Raw genomic sequence first — 13,141 nt, 5'->3', positions numbered from 1 at the left:
TTGGCGCTTGCAAGGACTTTCAATAAGTCCCAAGGCCAAACGACGTCTGTCTGCGGCTTAGATTTGAGCACTTCATGTGTTTCACACTGAAAATTATACGTGGCGTGTTCTCCAGTAAGCAAACCATCCCGTTTGTTTGTATTGGCTAAAGATGGGATCACAAAAAATATTGCACTCTCTGTTGCATTGATATTGTTTTTCTTTTGTAGTATTGTCATAATAAGCGATATGTATATAATTTTAAAGAATTAGTTATAATAAATTAAAAAAAAATGTTTGGTGATTTGTTGTTTTCATATTTTGTCACTGCTTACAGTGCTCTATACCTCTCCCACTTATATATCACATCCTTACACACTTGCAATAAGTTAATTATTTATTTCTAGCAAATTATGTTCTAGAAATTATTTATATGACAAAACAACGTTTATCGGGTCAGCTAGTTTCTATATAAAAATTACATTTTATTGGTTGAATCAAACATCAAAACGAATGGAAAATGTTTTTGGTCATTTAATTCAAATAGGGATTGCAAGCAAGGCCCCGATGAAGTAATTATTTTGAAGAAATGTGCACTTGTTATACCTTAGCCCCTTTCTTACATTTTCAATGTTTCTCTTGGGAACTGTGAACTTCTTTCAGTGTGGAAGAAATCATTTCTTTCTCCAATTCATAGAAATTGCCCTAAGCAGAAAGTAAATAACTACCGTCCTATTTGTAAATTATATGTGAAACTCTCCGAAAAAATTAGTTGACATTTCTCCTTAAGGAGCATATTTAATCTTTCAACACTAATCTTTCTATCTTTTAAATAAACTCAAAGAAGGCTACCAAGTAGATTTTATTTATACTGATTTTGTGAAGGCTTTTGATAGAGTTAGTCATACTATTTTGATTGAAAAACTGAAACTATTAGGTTTTCACTCAAATATGTTGAAATGGTTGGAGTCCTATCTAAGGAGTCGTGTACAATTCGTTTGTATTGTACTCTCCAGTTAATACTCTTTTCGAGAAGATACACAATTCCTCAGATTAGCCCACCCAAGATTAGAGGAATACCATTAAGCTTTTCCGATCAAGCTAAATATTTGGTCCTCATTTTAGACAAAAAACTAAATTACAAAACAAATATTGATGAAAGAGTAAGAAAGGCTACTGTAGCACTTCACTCAACACCAACCGCAGCACTGGTAGTGCTTTTAAACCTAACACCACTTGACATCTTCTCCAAAAAGGTGGCTGCCAACTCATGTGTAAGGCTTAGAGCCACCTCTCAATGGACCAGTAACAATACTGGGCATACTACTATTCTAGACAGTTTCAGATCTATCCCAGATCGCTTAGACTATACCACCCCAAAAATGGTATTCGGTAAAAGCTTCCATGTGTCCATCCCTTCAAGATCCTCCTGGGAAGAAGAGAGACCCCTGGAAGATGATGCGGTACACTTCTATACTGACGGTTCAAAGACCGATCACGGAGTTGCAAGTGGTATCTATTCAAAACAACTGAATCTCAGTCTATCATATAGACTTCCCAATCAATGTAGTGTATTCCAGGAAGAAGTAATGCCGATTAAAGAAGCCCTATCCTGGCTCAAAGAAAACGATATCTATTTATTTACGAATCTTCTCAGACAGCCAAGCCGCTCTTAAATCTCTCGCGTCTGTCTCCACAAACTCTCAAACAGTCCACGATTGTCGATCATCTCTGAATGAGATGACGGTACAGTTTAACATTCACCTCATTTGGGTGCCGGGCCACAGAGACAGACACCAAAAACGGAACACTTCTGCCTCATGTTAGACAAAAACATAACATAGGAACACCACTTGCTACATGCAAATATCTTCTCAAGCAATATGCTCTAGAAACAACAAATGCTAGATGGCCACAAAGTACCACCTGCCTAGCAATCAAGCAAATATGGCCAAGTATTGACTTAAAACGGTCAAAAAGCTTGATATCACTCAGCAGACAAAGTATAAGCTCTACAATTGGAGTAATAACGGGACACTGCCTCATAGGAAGACATGCTCTGAGGCTAGGGGTCTACACAAATGACTTCTGTAGAAGCTGCATGGGCGAGGAGGAAGAGGAAATGGTCCAACACCTTCTATGTACATGTCCAGCACTCTCCATTAGAAGGAATTACTTTCTCGGTAATCCCTTCTTCGATAACACTATTGAACTGGCAACGATTGACACAAAACGTCTCTCTAACTTTATTAAAAGTACAAAATGGTTTGTTTAAATTCATTACTCTCCCATGAGTAACCTCATTAGTGGTATCACAATGGACCCTTAAGGTCTACGTGCGTCAATGACATCTGGACAGCCACTCCACTCCAACCTAACCTAACCTACTCTCCAGTCCAATTATAGTTACTTTGGGTGTGCCGCAAGGAAGCCATCTTGATCCCTTTCTTTTTTTTATATTTATCAACGACTTGGCTGATATCTTTTTAAATTCTAGTAGACTTTTATTTGCAAAGGATTTAAAGTTTTTCCGATGCCTACTTTCTTGAAATGATTGTATTCTTTTACAAAATAATCTCCAAAAGTTAACAGAATGGTGATTCGTAAAAGTTTCGATTACATTGGAATTTATGATAGCGCTGAATGCTTGTTCGATAACTTGAAAATGTTATTAAACTTGGTTTTTTTCTATGAGGAGATTGTGAACATTTGCAGAAAATTGCTTTTTACCAAACTTACCAACTATTTTGTGTTGTTTATTCTACTCTTACAGTTTTTATTTTTTGCTGCCGACGATGAAACTATAATTTCATCATGTAAGTTATTTATGTTTGCAACTATTTTGTATAATGTGCTTCGTGTAAGAGCAGTGGTACACTCCCCCACTCAAAGTTTTATTAGTTAAAGCAAACCGTCTGGCGAATTTATTGTTTCCAATATCTTTTTAAAGGCCACTTTTGAAAAACTTTGAACAAAACTATAATGGTTTAAATTATTTTACGACAAGTGAGAAAGAAAAAAGAACAATGCTTACATATATATAGGTTGAAAGAGGTAAAGGCTATGATCTCTTAATTTTCTCCACAACCGTATTAATTTTTTTTCTGAGTTTTCATTTCTACTTTGTAACAAAACTCAATGACACTGAAACATTTTTGTTTCAATTAGTGCTTGGAAATCAATGACAGGCGATACCTATTTAGCTATCGTGCAAACGCTATCGTTTTGAAGATACCCCTTCAACGATTATCGTCTTACGTGAAGTGAGACTATAGTCAAAACGCTATCGTTTGACGATAATCGTTTTACGGAATGACCCTCCTGGTCGATCACATTATTAAGACGCTCACATAGTACATTGAATAGGATCTTTTAGGGAACATTAAAATGGGATATGTTTCTGCACTTTTTACACGACTAGAATTGCCTTTTTTGGGAATATTGAGCTATCTAACCAGCAGTCGGGCATACTTTTTAATTTCACTGGTTGATAAGCTGGTACCAGGACATCTCCTCCATATTTCGCTTTGTGGAAAGTTTTCTTAACCTATTTAGTACTGGCATTGCGGCTGGATCTTCAATCACTGCTCTTATGTTTCTGATATCTGATAGTACCAATTAACGAACAATACGTCTACAAGCCCATTCGCTATTTCAAAGAGCTTGCTTGCAGGTCATATAACCAGATTCCAGTTGCTTTGGGGTTTTGTAGAATCGACGTGTGTTCTTAACAGTGCTAAACTCTTCGATATACCCATACCTGAGCTAAGGGGTTGTGGATTCTCTTTTCTTCTTAAGCAGGGTTTATTTTTGTCTTTTCTCAGTACTCCTCTCTTCTTTTCCGTTGCATCGTTTGCATTTGTTCATTTAAACCGCACATTCATCATGAGACTAGGTTTTTTTTAATGTGGTTGGTAGCCTATGGTAGTCTTGGCTACCTCTTTAATGATGTCACGATACGGGATACTGCAGAGTTTTTCTCGCGCATTTGCTCACTGTAGTCTTTTCAACATGATTTAATCTTCTTAGGTTCCGCGTTCCGAAAGTCTTCCCTATTTATATACATTTTTTTTATTTTATAGAGTGGCGAAAATCAAGTTGGGGCAGCTGGAGGAGTGGTTGCTGTTGGAGGAAAACAGGATCCCAAATCAGCTGCCATGAATTTCGATGAAGCCGAATTTATGCTAATGGACAAGACTCGTAAGTTTACTAAAATGATCTAAATAAAATCATATATCTTCCATTCTGTGTTTTTTCGTACTTTTTATTATTTTCTCTTTTTGTTCATAGTTTAAAAGAAAGCAAACTTTTAGGAAATGACGATGACAATCTCTGATTTTATCTTAAACTAAAACTGGTTAATATTTTCGAGTGCTTGTTTGTTATTTGGGTGCTTTATAGAGTGATGATCGCTTTTGATGGAGATTTAGTAATATTTTAAAGCAATTTGTTGTAAACAAAAATTATATAATAATTATGAATTATATTTGAAACATTGCAATTAATGGACACTTTGTTTTTTAGTTTAGTCTAAGTTTTATGGATTTGCTAGCTAGAGAAATTCAACTCTATTTGGTATCCATAATATCTTGGAATGATGGTAAACAGTGTTAAGTATTTTCTTTATTTGTAATTCTTAAACTTTAATATCAAAGCTCAATCATCAAGCAAAGCGATTTTTTTTCTGTGTTTATAATTATTTGAAATCATGAAACAGTGTTATGCAATTTTTATTTATCACATAATTTATAGAAAATTCATACGGATCATTCATCAACAACAACAAAATTAGTACAATTTTTGGTCATTCGTTAAAAGCATGATGTATTCTTCTTCTTCGTTGGTTTCTGCGCCCGTCTTCATTGAAGCCAGTTTTTAGGTCTCTAGACAAAGCTCTTCAAGTCTTTTGCTAGGCAGTTTACTGCCAGAGAGTGATAGCAAATAGTAGAGAAATCATTCCATCGATTATGTCGCTTGATATTTCAGAAGCATTTTAAAGAGTTTGCCCCCATGGTTTTGATCAATTCCTTTATCGTTGGATTCGAAATTAACTTTCAATTCAATACCATATTGTATATTGTAATATGTCTTGTTGTGTCTTGGGATGATAAACTCATTATTGAAAGCTTTGTTAAATAGGGAATAAAAGATCGATTGGAATTTAATAAGTTGAAAATTCAATGCTGCTATGTTAATTAGGATCTTATTAGTATTGAGTGACAATCAATGCAGTCGAGTGGAATGTTAATGGTATGATACTCGATTTGCATTTGACATGTTTTGTTACTCATTTATTGAATGGGCAGTGGCGGTGCATATGTTGATACACTAAAGTATCTTAAAGATCTCGGTGGGTGTGTGTCACCAACCACCTAATCTTTCGGAGCAAAAAAAATGCCGCAAGATGTTTGGCTATTATCTATGAAACTTATATTCGTCATAAGTTTGAGTATAACTCTAATCTTTGGAATAAAAAAAAATAAATTGGATGGTGGAACAGTTAGTTAAGAACTAGGGCCTAGTGCCTAAAAACTCTCAACCATTCATGTGCGCGAGTAATGTTGTCATATAGTCTAATTAACCATAACTTACAACTAACTTTTTGTTCCCACACGGAAACTCTAAGTAAACTATAAAACTTAATACTAATGCCTTTCGGCCCCATGATCTATTTTACTTCAATTAATTTAAATACATATTTATTTTTGTATTTATTACAAAATTTGAAGAAAAAAAAAACTAATATCAATGTATAGTCCTACGCACTAACCATCATGCCACGGGTACTACTTTGGAATAGTACTACAATACAATATTCAAAGAATTGTGTTCAAAATCATTTGTGACAATAACGTTGCTTGTTTACTGTGCGTTTGTAATTTTCTTGTTCCTCTCTTCTTAAGTCAATTAAACAATTTAATTTAAAAAGTTCAGAGATTTGTTTTTTATCCGTACTAAGTAAATCTGTAATACTTTAACAAACTGTCCTTCGATGTCGTTCAAAAGTGATGTGCACCGCACCGGAGTGACACATCGGAAAGAAGTATTTGCAATTTTATCATCAACGAAAATCATAACATGAAGCAATATGCCAATAAAATAATCAAGCATCTGGATTGAATACTTTAGTGTTCCAAAAAGAAGATCTAATGATTCAACTATGAAACTTATTCCGAAATAATAAATCATTCGGATAGAGGGGAAAATATTATTTAGCAGTGTTTAATGGTTTGCCCAACACAGGCTTGTAAAATAATGAAATATATTGAAAATTCAGTCTTTAATGTCTTCTAATCACATCACAGAGACTTGAAGTGAATGCAAAAGATTGGAGACAAAATTTTAAATTGTAATGATTGTAAAATTAAAACTGACATCAGTACTCGCACACAGGAGTGGTTGAGAGTTGTAAGTCTCTAGGCTCTAGGCCCTAGTTTTCAACGGACTGTTGCGCCACCCAATTTTTTTTTTTAATGATTGCATTCAGAAAAGCCTGCATTATGCTATCCCACTCAAGTAGATCGATACAACTCTCCTTAGTAAATTTGTTTGAAATTCTGTTTTTGAAATATTCGACGAATTATTCTTCACTTACTTACTTAAGGTGGCGCTACAGTCCTGTTTGAACGACTGCCTCAACCAACAAACTTCTCCATCCAACTCGGTCCCAAGCAAGATTTCTCCAGTTTCTCGATCCAAGTTGGATGAGGTCACTTTGCGCGCCACCTGATTCGCGGTCTTCTTCTACTGCGCTGTCCTGTGGGTGTGGATTCGAAGACTTTCCGGGTCGAAACATTGGTTTCCATGCGCTCTACGTGACGAATCCATCTTAGTCGTTGGACTTTTACCATTCTGGCTAAGTCTACGTCGCTGTACAGCTCGTCGTTCCATCTTCTCCTCCACTTCCCTTCGATGCATACGGGACCGTATATCACACGAAGATCTTTTTCTCGAAACGACCCAGGATGATTTCATCCGCTTTTGTCATAGTACATGCTTATGCACCGTATAGCAGGACGGGGATGATGAGGGTCTTATATACCGACACTTTGGTCCCTCGAGAGAGGACTTTGCTACTCAATTGCTCTTTTAGCCCAAAGCGGTTGGGTTTGGTCTCAGCACTAGGGTTGATTTCTGCATTCATAGCGGAGCCTACATAGACGATGTCCTTAACTACCTCAAAGTTATCAACGTCTGTTGATGGTGACGTTTTGATCTAGACGTCGGTGTTATAGGTCCATTCTTGACGACAGCATGTACTTTGTTTGGTCCTCATTAACCTTTAAACCCATTTTTGCCGCCTCTGCCTTAATACTCACAAAAGCCCCATTGACATAACGCTGAGTTCTTCCGATTATGTCAATGTCATCAGCATATGCTAGTAATTGGACAGATTTTTGAAAGAAAGTGCCTCTAGAGTTGACGAGTGAGCTCTGCACTATTCTTTCAAGCACGATGTTAAAAAAATCACTTGACAGTGCATCACCTTGTATAAAACCTTTTTTGACATCGAAAGGTTCTGTTAAGTTGTTTCCAACCTTTATAGAGCAGCGTGAATTCTTCATGGTCATCCTGCACAAACGGACGAATTTGGCAGGGATGCCAAAAGGAGACTAGACATGGCTCTATACAGCTCGTCCGTGTAGATGCTGTCATATGCGGCCTTGAAATCGATGAAAAGATGATGGGTAGCGATTTGGTGTATTTGGGTTTTTTCCAGGATCTGCGTAATGTGAATATTTGATCGACTGTGGACTTTTCTGGTCTTAAACCAGACTGATAAGGACCTATCAGGTTGTTGACGATGGGCTTTAGACGTTCACATATTACGGTAGAAAAGATTTTGTTAAGTAAACTGATGCCTCTATAGTTGGTGCAGTTAAGAGGGTGTCCTTTTTTTAAAATCGGGCAAACAGTACTGAGCTTCCATTCATTGGGCATGCTTTTTCCGACCATATCTTACAGATAAGTTGGTGCATGCTCCTAACCAACTTATCTCCAGCTGCTTTAAAGAGCTCGGCATTCAAGCCATCCGCTCCAACGGCTTTATTAGACTTCAGCTTAGATATGGCAATCTTTACTTCGTCTAAGTCGGGAGGACGGGATTGTGGGCTTTCATCGTCTATGTTGAATGGATCATCATGCCTGACAGCGGAATTCAGTTCGTCGCCGCCATTATACAGTCTGCAGAAGTGGTCCTTCCATATCCTCAGCATTGACTGCGCCACTGTAATGTTTCCACTTTCGTCTTTGCAGCCTTCGGTTCTAGGTTTATGTGCCTGTGAATTTTGTTTACCTGTTCATAAAACTTTCGAACTTCATTCCTGCTTTTAAACCTCTCAACATCTTCGACCGCACGCTCCTCATGCCCTCTCTTTTTCTTCTGAGAAGTCGGCGTTCCTCTCGCCTCTTCTGCTCATAGAGCTCATGAGCAGCTCTCGTCCTTTTATGCAGAGCCGCTTTGAGTGTCTGTTGTTTGGCTGCATTTGCCTGCCGACATTCCTCATCAAACCAGGGATTCCTTGTTGGTGGCTGTTTTAAACCCAGCACATCAGAGGCGGCTTCTCTGATTGCATCTTGGCAATGTTGCCACTGGTTTTCGATAAATTGTGTTGGCGGCAGAGAACTTCAAGAGATGTTACTTGTATCTCGGTCGGAAAAGGATTTGGCGATCTCTAGCGATTGTAGCCGTTCGACGTTGTACCTTCTCCCAGCACTTCCCTGTTTTGCCTTGGGTCTGGAAACCCGAAGTGCTACCTTGGCTACAACGAGGTAGTGGTCCGAGTCGCTGTTAGCTCCTCGGACATCCATGATATTTTAATATCGTAGCTAGGACACTGCTCATATGTTTTGTCTATGAGCTCAAAAAAAAAAATATCCTTGGTGTTGTCATCCGTCTCTCGGGGCGTGAGCGCTAATTTTAATTTAATTCATTAATTTAGATTCGATGCGGCACTCGTTGATGCACCTATACCTCAAGTCTTATTGCCTTAGTCCTATCGTATTTCCTAGATGGAGGTGATGTCTGCTTTATAGCAGTCTAGGGCCTCCGCTAATTCTTCGGTTGCACCTAGCCTGTAAAGGACCTAACATTCCACGTGCATATCCGAAGTTCGTTTGCGTGGGTTGTCAACAGTAAATCCGTCCGTATCAGAAGCTTGTTGGTGTTTTGCAACTGGGTTGTCTTTATGTGATCAAGAAGTCACCCTGACGCACGACCTTCAACCTGAAAGACCAGGTACTTGATTTGACTCCAAAGGCGAAAACCGGCATAAACCGCTCCTTACAGGCCTGTGCTTCGAATATGTCGTAGTAGCCCTATAATGTGTTCACTAAGTAGTTTAACCTAACTGGAACTGTAGACGCGACCGTTGATTCCATCTTGAGAATTCATCCAATGCCGTCTGGATGAAAGGAAACACCTCTCCTCCCCTCTATCGTTTTCTACCCCTAAAAACTTTCCTCTGGTGTTGGAACCCAATCTCCAGTTGATAAAAAGAGGTGGGTTTGGAGAAAAACCTGTGGACGCTTGTGTCCTCATGAACACACATGTCTACCATTTGAAAATCATCGATTTGTTTTGACAGCACGAAAATTACAAATTATAGAGAAAAAGCGATTATTCTAAAAACAGTGTTTGAGCTAGAATATAAACAAGTATTCATTCTTTAAGAACGATAATACATTCTTCTAACTCCTTTGAGAGTGACAAAAGTAACTTTAAATTCTTCGTTTCTTTTAATTTTTCAGTTTTTTATTTGGTTATTCCGATTTACTTATCATCTTCAGTGAAAACCAAAAAGTTGAGTCGTCAACTAGAGACTCCTTTTTTATAATCTATGATCTTTTTATGAAGCATTTATGATTCTGTTTTTATTTTATTTTTTCTTAAGAGTTTCTCCAAAATTCCGTGCAAAGTGACTTCTCCTATTTCGATACATCCAAACGAAACAACCTTACAAGCCCAACAGCAATCTTAGCTAATGGCAATGGTACTGACTCACACAAATTACAACTAATGAAGGCCTCTTTGTTTATTGACGATGATATGGATTCTAAATCTGGTAAGTTTTGCCTTTTTCCAATAAATCTAAATTAATAAAACATCTTTCATTGATATTTAAATAGTGATGTCTGAGAAAAACGATGAACGTGATAACATGGATATGAGTGTAAGGAATCGTTTGTTTCTAACACACGATCACGATCAATACTCGTCATCGCAGTCATTGTGGAAAGATGGCTATGCCAATTCTGTTGCTTCAAGTCAAGTCGATTATGAAAATAGTCAATTTTATGAGACCATGAGTAATAAACCACGAGAAGCTGAAGTAAGTTAGAAAAATAGAAAATAGATATTTTTAAGTATGAATTGCTAATTACAATCATTTCAGTCAATAACTCCGACAGTAGAACCCATTGCCCCCGTAGTCAAATACCAGCCTCTAATTTTAAAGCCAAAAGTAGCTCAAGTCAAGGGTCATGCCTCGCAAGTTCCTTTCGAGAATTCACTTGCTTTTCGATTGCAAGGAAAGTGTGCCGCAGATTTGGGCATCTTCAACAGTCGCAAATTTAAAGTGTGTTTTGGTCCACAGAACAATTTGATTATACCTGCGACCAAAAACTCAGCTGTTAAGAAAATCAAAGGTAAATTTCGATACCTCAAAAATTGAACATACATAAGTCTTACATATTTTTTGAATCTTATTAGATGCGAGTTTGGAAAATTTAGGTGAAATCTTTAGTGGTCGTAAATGCAATGACTTTTCCCAAACCGTTTTGTACCGTCTTAAAATTTCCTCCGCACACCACATTGAAAACTTCGAAAAAAGCATCGTTGATCACTTAGAAATTCAACTTAAGAACTCTTTGCAAGTTGAAATCGAGAATAGCGACTGTCCGATGATTAAGGCAAATGGGGGGACTAAGTTAATTGTAAAACACTTGGACGAAGCCATGAAACTGTTGAATTTGGGACCCTTGGAGGAGTATGCAGTTTCGGTGTGGTCACTTTGTTTGGCCTTATGGGGGGAGCAAGAGGAATTGGAAGATTCTGATGCAACAAGTCATCATGCAGTAATGTGGCGAAGGAATTTACTTTCCCAATGGCTTGAAAACACCTTAACGGATAAGGACCTTCTAACGAAAAGCGTTTCGAAGAATAAATACATTGATCACCTTATGGACCTGATCATGTGCCACAAGGTTGTCGAGGGCTGTGAGCTTGCCTTCAAGTATGATGATGCAAACTTGTCGCTATTACTAGCACAACTCTCATCAGGGCCAGTTGTGAGGCAATTAATGGAAGACCAATTGGCTGCGTGGCATAAAGTTGAAGCGGATAAGTTTATAAGCGTTGAACGCTTGAAATTATTTATGTTAGTAGCTGGGGTTTCATTAATGGACTCGTCGCATGGACCGATTAATAGTCTGGAAGGTATTGAGTGGATTAAGGTGCTTGCGGTAAGTAGTTCTTTATATTAAACTTGACTATGAATTATTTTTTAATTTTTAAATTAAAACAGCTTCAACTATGGTATCTCTGCTCTCCCACTTGTTCCATCACTGATGCTTTGCTTGCTTATGAGAAAGCATTCAAAGCGGATGAGTTCTACGCTTTGCCGCCGTCACCGCACTATACAGAATCAATTGGCGACAGTGAAACACATCCGCTCTATGACCTGCGTTATCACATCTTCCAGCTCTACTCAAAACGAAGTCATCCACTTGAAAGCCTCCTAAATCCCCTAACTCATACTGCAGACTTTATGGACTTCCGTCTAAAGTATTTTTTTTTCTCTAAATGTATCAATAAACATAAACTAATTAAGATTCTCTTTTAAAGTTGGCTTCTTTTGCAAACCTTCGAAGCTCTGGGATATCATCATTGTTCGGAGATGTTTGAGAACCAAATGCATGTTGACTTCGCATCGCAATTAGAAAACTATGGCCTGTGGAAATGGTCGGTTTTTGTTTTGCTTCATATAAAAGAACAAACCGTACGGGAATCACACATTGAGAATTATCTATATCGATATGCATCCGTGTCGAATGATGGCGTTATAACAGACGATGAGAAATTTATAATAAACGTTTTGGGCGTGCCAGAGAAGTGGTTGGATTGGGCGAAAGCAGTAAAAGCTGGAGCCACAGGAAACTATCACATGCAAGCTAAGTACTTGCTGAAAGCTCAAAAGTGGGCCGAAGCGCATGAGGTCATTTTTGAGCATATTGCTCCAGATGCTGTAATCAATGGTAAGACAAAAACCCAAACAGTTTTGAAATTGTACTAACTAACTTATATTTACATATATTATTAGATAACATGGACTACCTGCATGATCTTCTTAGTCACTTCGATAATCTAACCTCAAACAAAAGTATTAAAGTACCAAACTGGTCAAATCAGGGTCAAATATTTTTGGATTTCATTGATATCAATGAGAAAGTAAGTAATGAATTGTATTCAATTAAAAACGTTGGTATTTAACTCTTAATTACTTTGCATTTTTTAGTTTAAAAGTCTGAAGAATCTACATGAGGGTGACATTGAAGCTCGATGGGAAAACCTAAAACCTCAATTGGCAGATCTTTGTTCGCGTATTAATCTTCTGCCCTGCCCGACACCCAAACATCGTTTGTGCCAGAGTGAAATCGCCCAGAGTTTAGCATGTTTAGTGCGTGGTGTTTTGGTTGTTTGTCCTTCCCTAAATCCCTGTTTGACAATTAAGATCGCATTAGAACGGTTACCTCTGCCGCAGGAGTTTGCACAGCAAGAGCTCAGAGCTCTTCTCGATGCACTGGTTATAGATCTCTGTAATTCAAAAGACTAAACTAATTTTAGTTTGTAGTTGAAAAATAAATTTAAAACAAAAATAGCTCTCCGTTAAGTTAAGATTTTAGAAGTTATTTTTTAATTATTATATAAAAATATTTGTAAAACAGCAAATGTTAGAAATGTCTGCACAACTGCAAATCATTAATTATTATTTTGTAATTCTTTAAATTTTGTTTCTTTTTATATAAAAACAATAGGTTCCCCTCAACAAAAACAGAAAAGTTAATAGTTACACAAAATTGTGAGTTGTTTAGTTTATTTTTTTTTTAACTTGTTTTCTTAAGTTTAGTAAATTCAATTAATATAATAAACAAAACAAATATA

General features: G+C 37.2%; 1 protein-coding gene across 1 annotated transcript in view; it reads left to right on the top strand.

The window, feature by feature from the left end:
• The window catches only part of LOC129953699 (nuclear pore complex protein Nup98-Nup96), a 29,283-nt gene extending 16,142 nt beyond the window's left edge, over nt 1–13,141 (top strand). Inside the window, exons 7-15 of the mRNA XM_056067045.1 lie at nt 4,062–4,179; nt 9,873–10,043; nt 10,108–10,310; nt 10,374–10,626; nt 10,691–11,442; nt 11,505–11,764; nt 11,825–12,234; nt 12,300–12,427; nt 12,495–13,141. Coding sequence (XP_055923020.1) covers nt 4,062–4,179; nt 9,873–10,043; nt 10,108–10,310; nt 10,374–10,626; nt 10,691–11,442; nt 11,505–11,764; nt 11,825–12,234; nt 12,300–12,427; nt 12,495–12,812 — 2,613 coding nt within the window. The 3' untranslated portion in view covers nt 12,813–13,141. The remainder of the gene's footprint in view (nt 1–4,061; nt 4,180–9,872; nt 10,044–10,107; nt 10,311–10,373; nt 10,627–10,690; nt 11,443–11,504; nt 11,765–11,824; nt 12,235–12,299; nt 12,428–12,494) is intronic.

Source organism: Eupeodes corollae, chromosome 1 (genome assembly GCF_945859685.1).
Source record: "Eupeodes corollae chromosome 1, idEupCoro1.1, whole genome shotgun sequence".
Lineage (NCBI taxonomy): Eukaryota > Metazoa > Arthropoda > Insecta > Diptera > Syrphidae > Eupeodes > Eupeodes corollae.
This window is presented reverse-complemented; position numbering and strand designations above follow the sequence as displayed.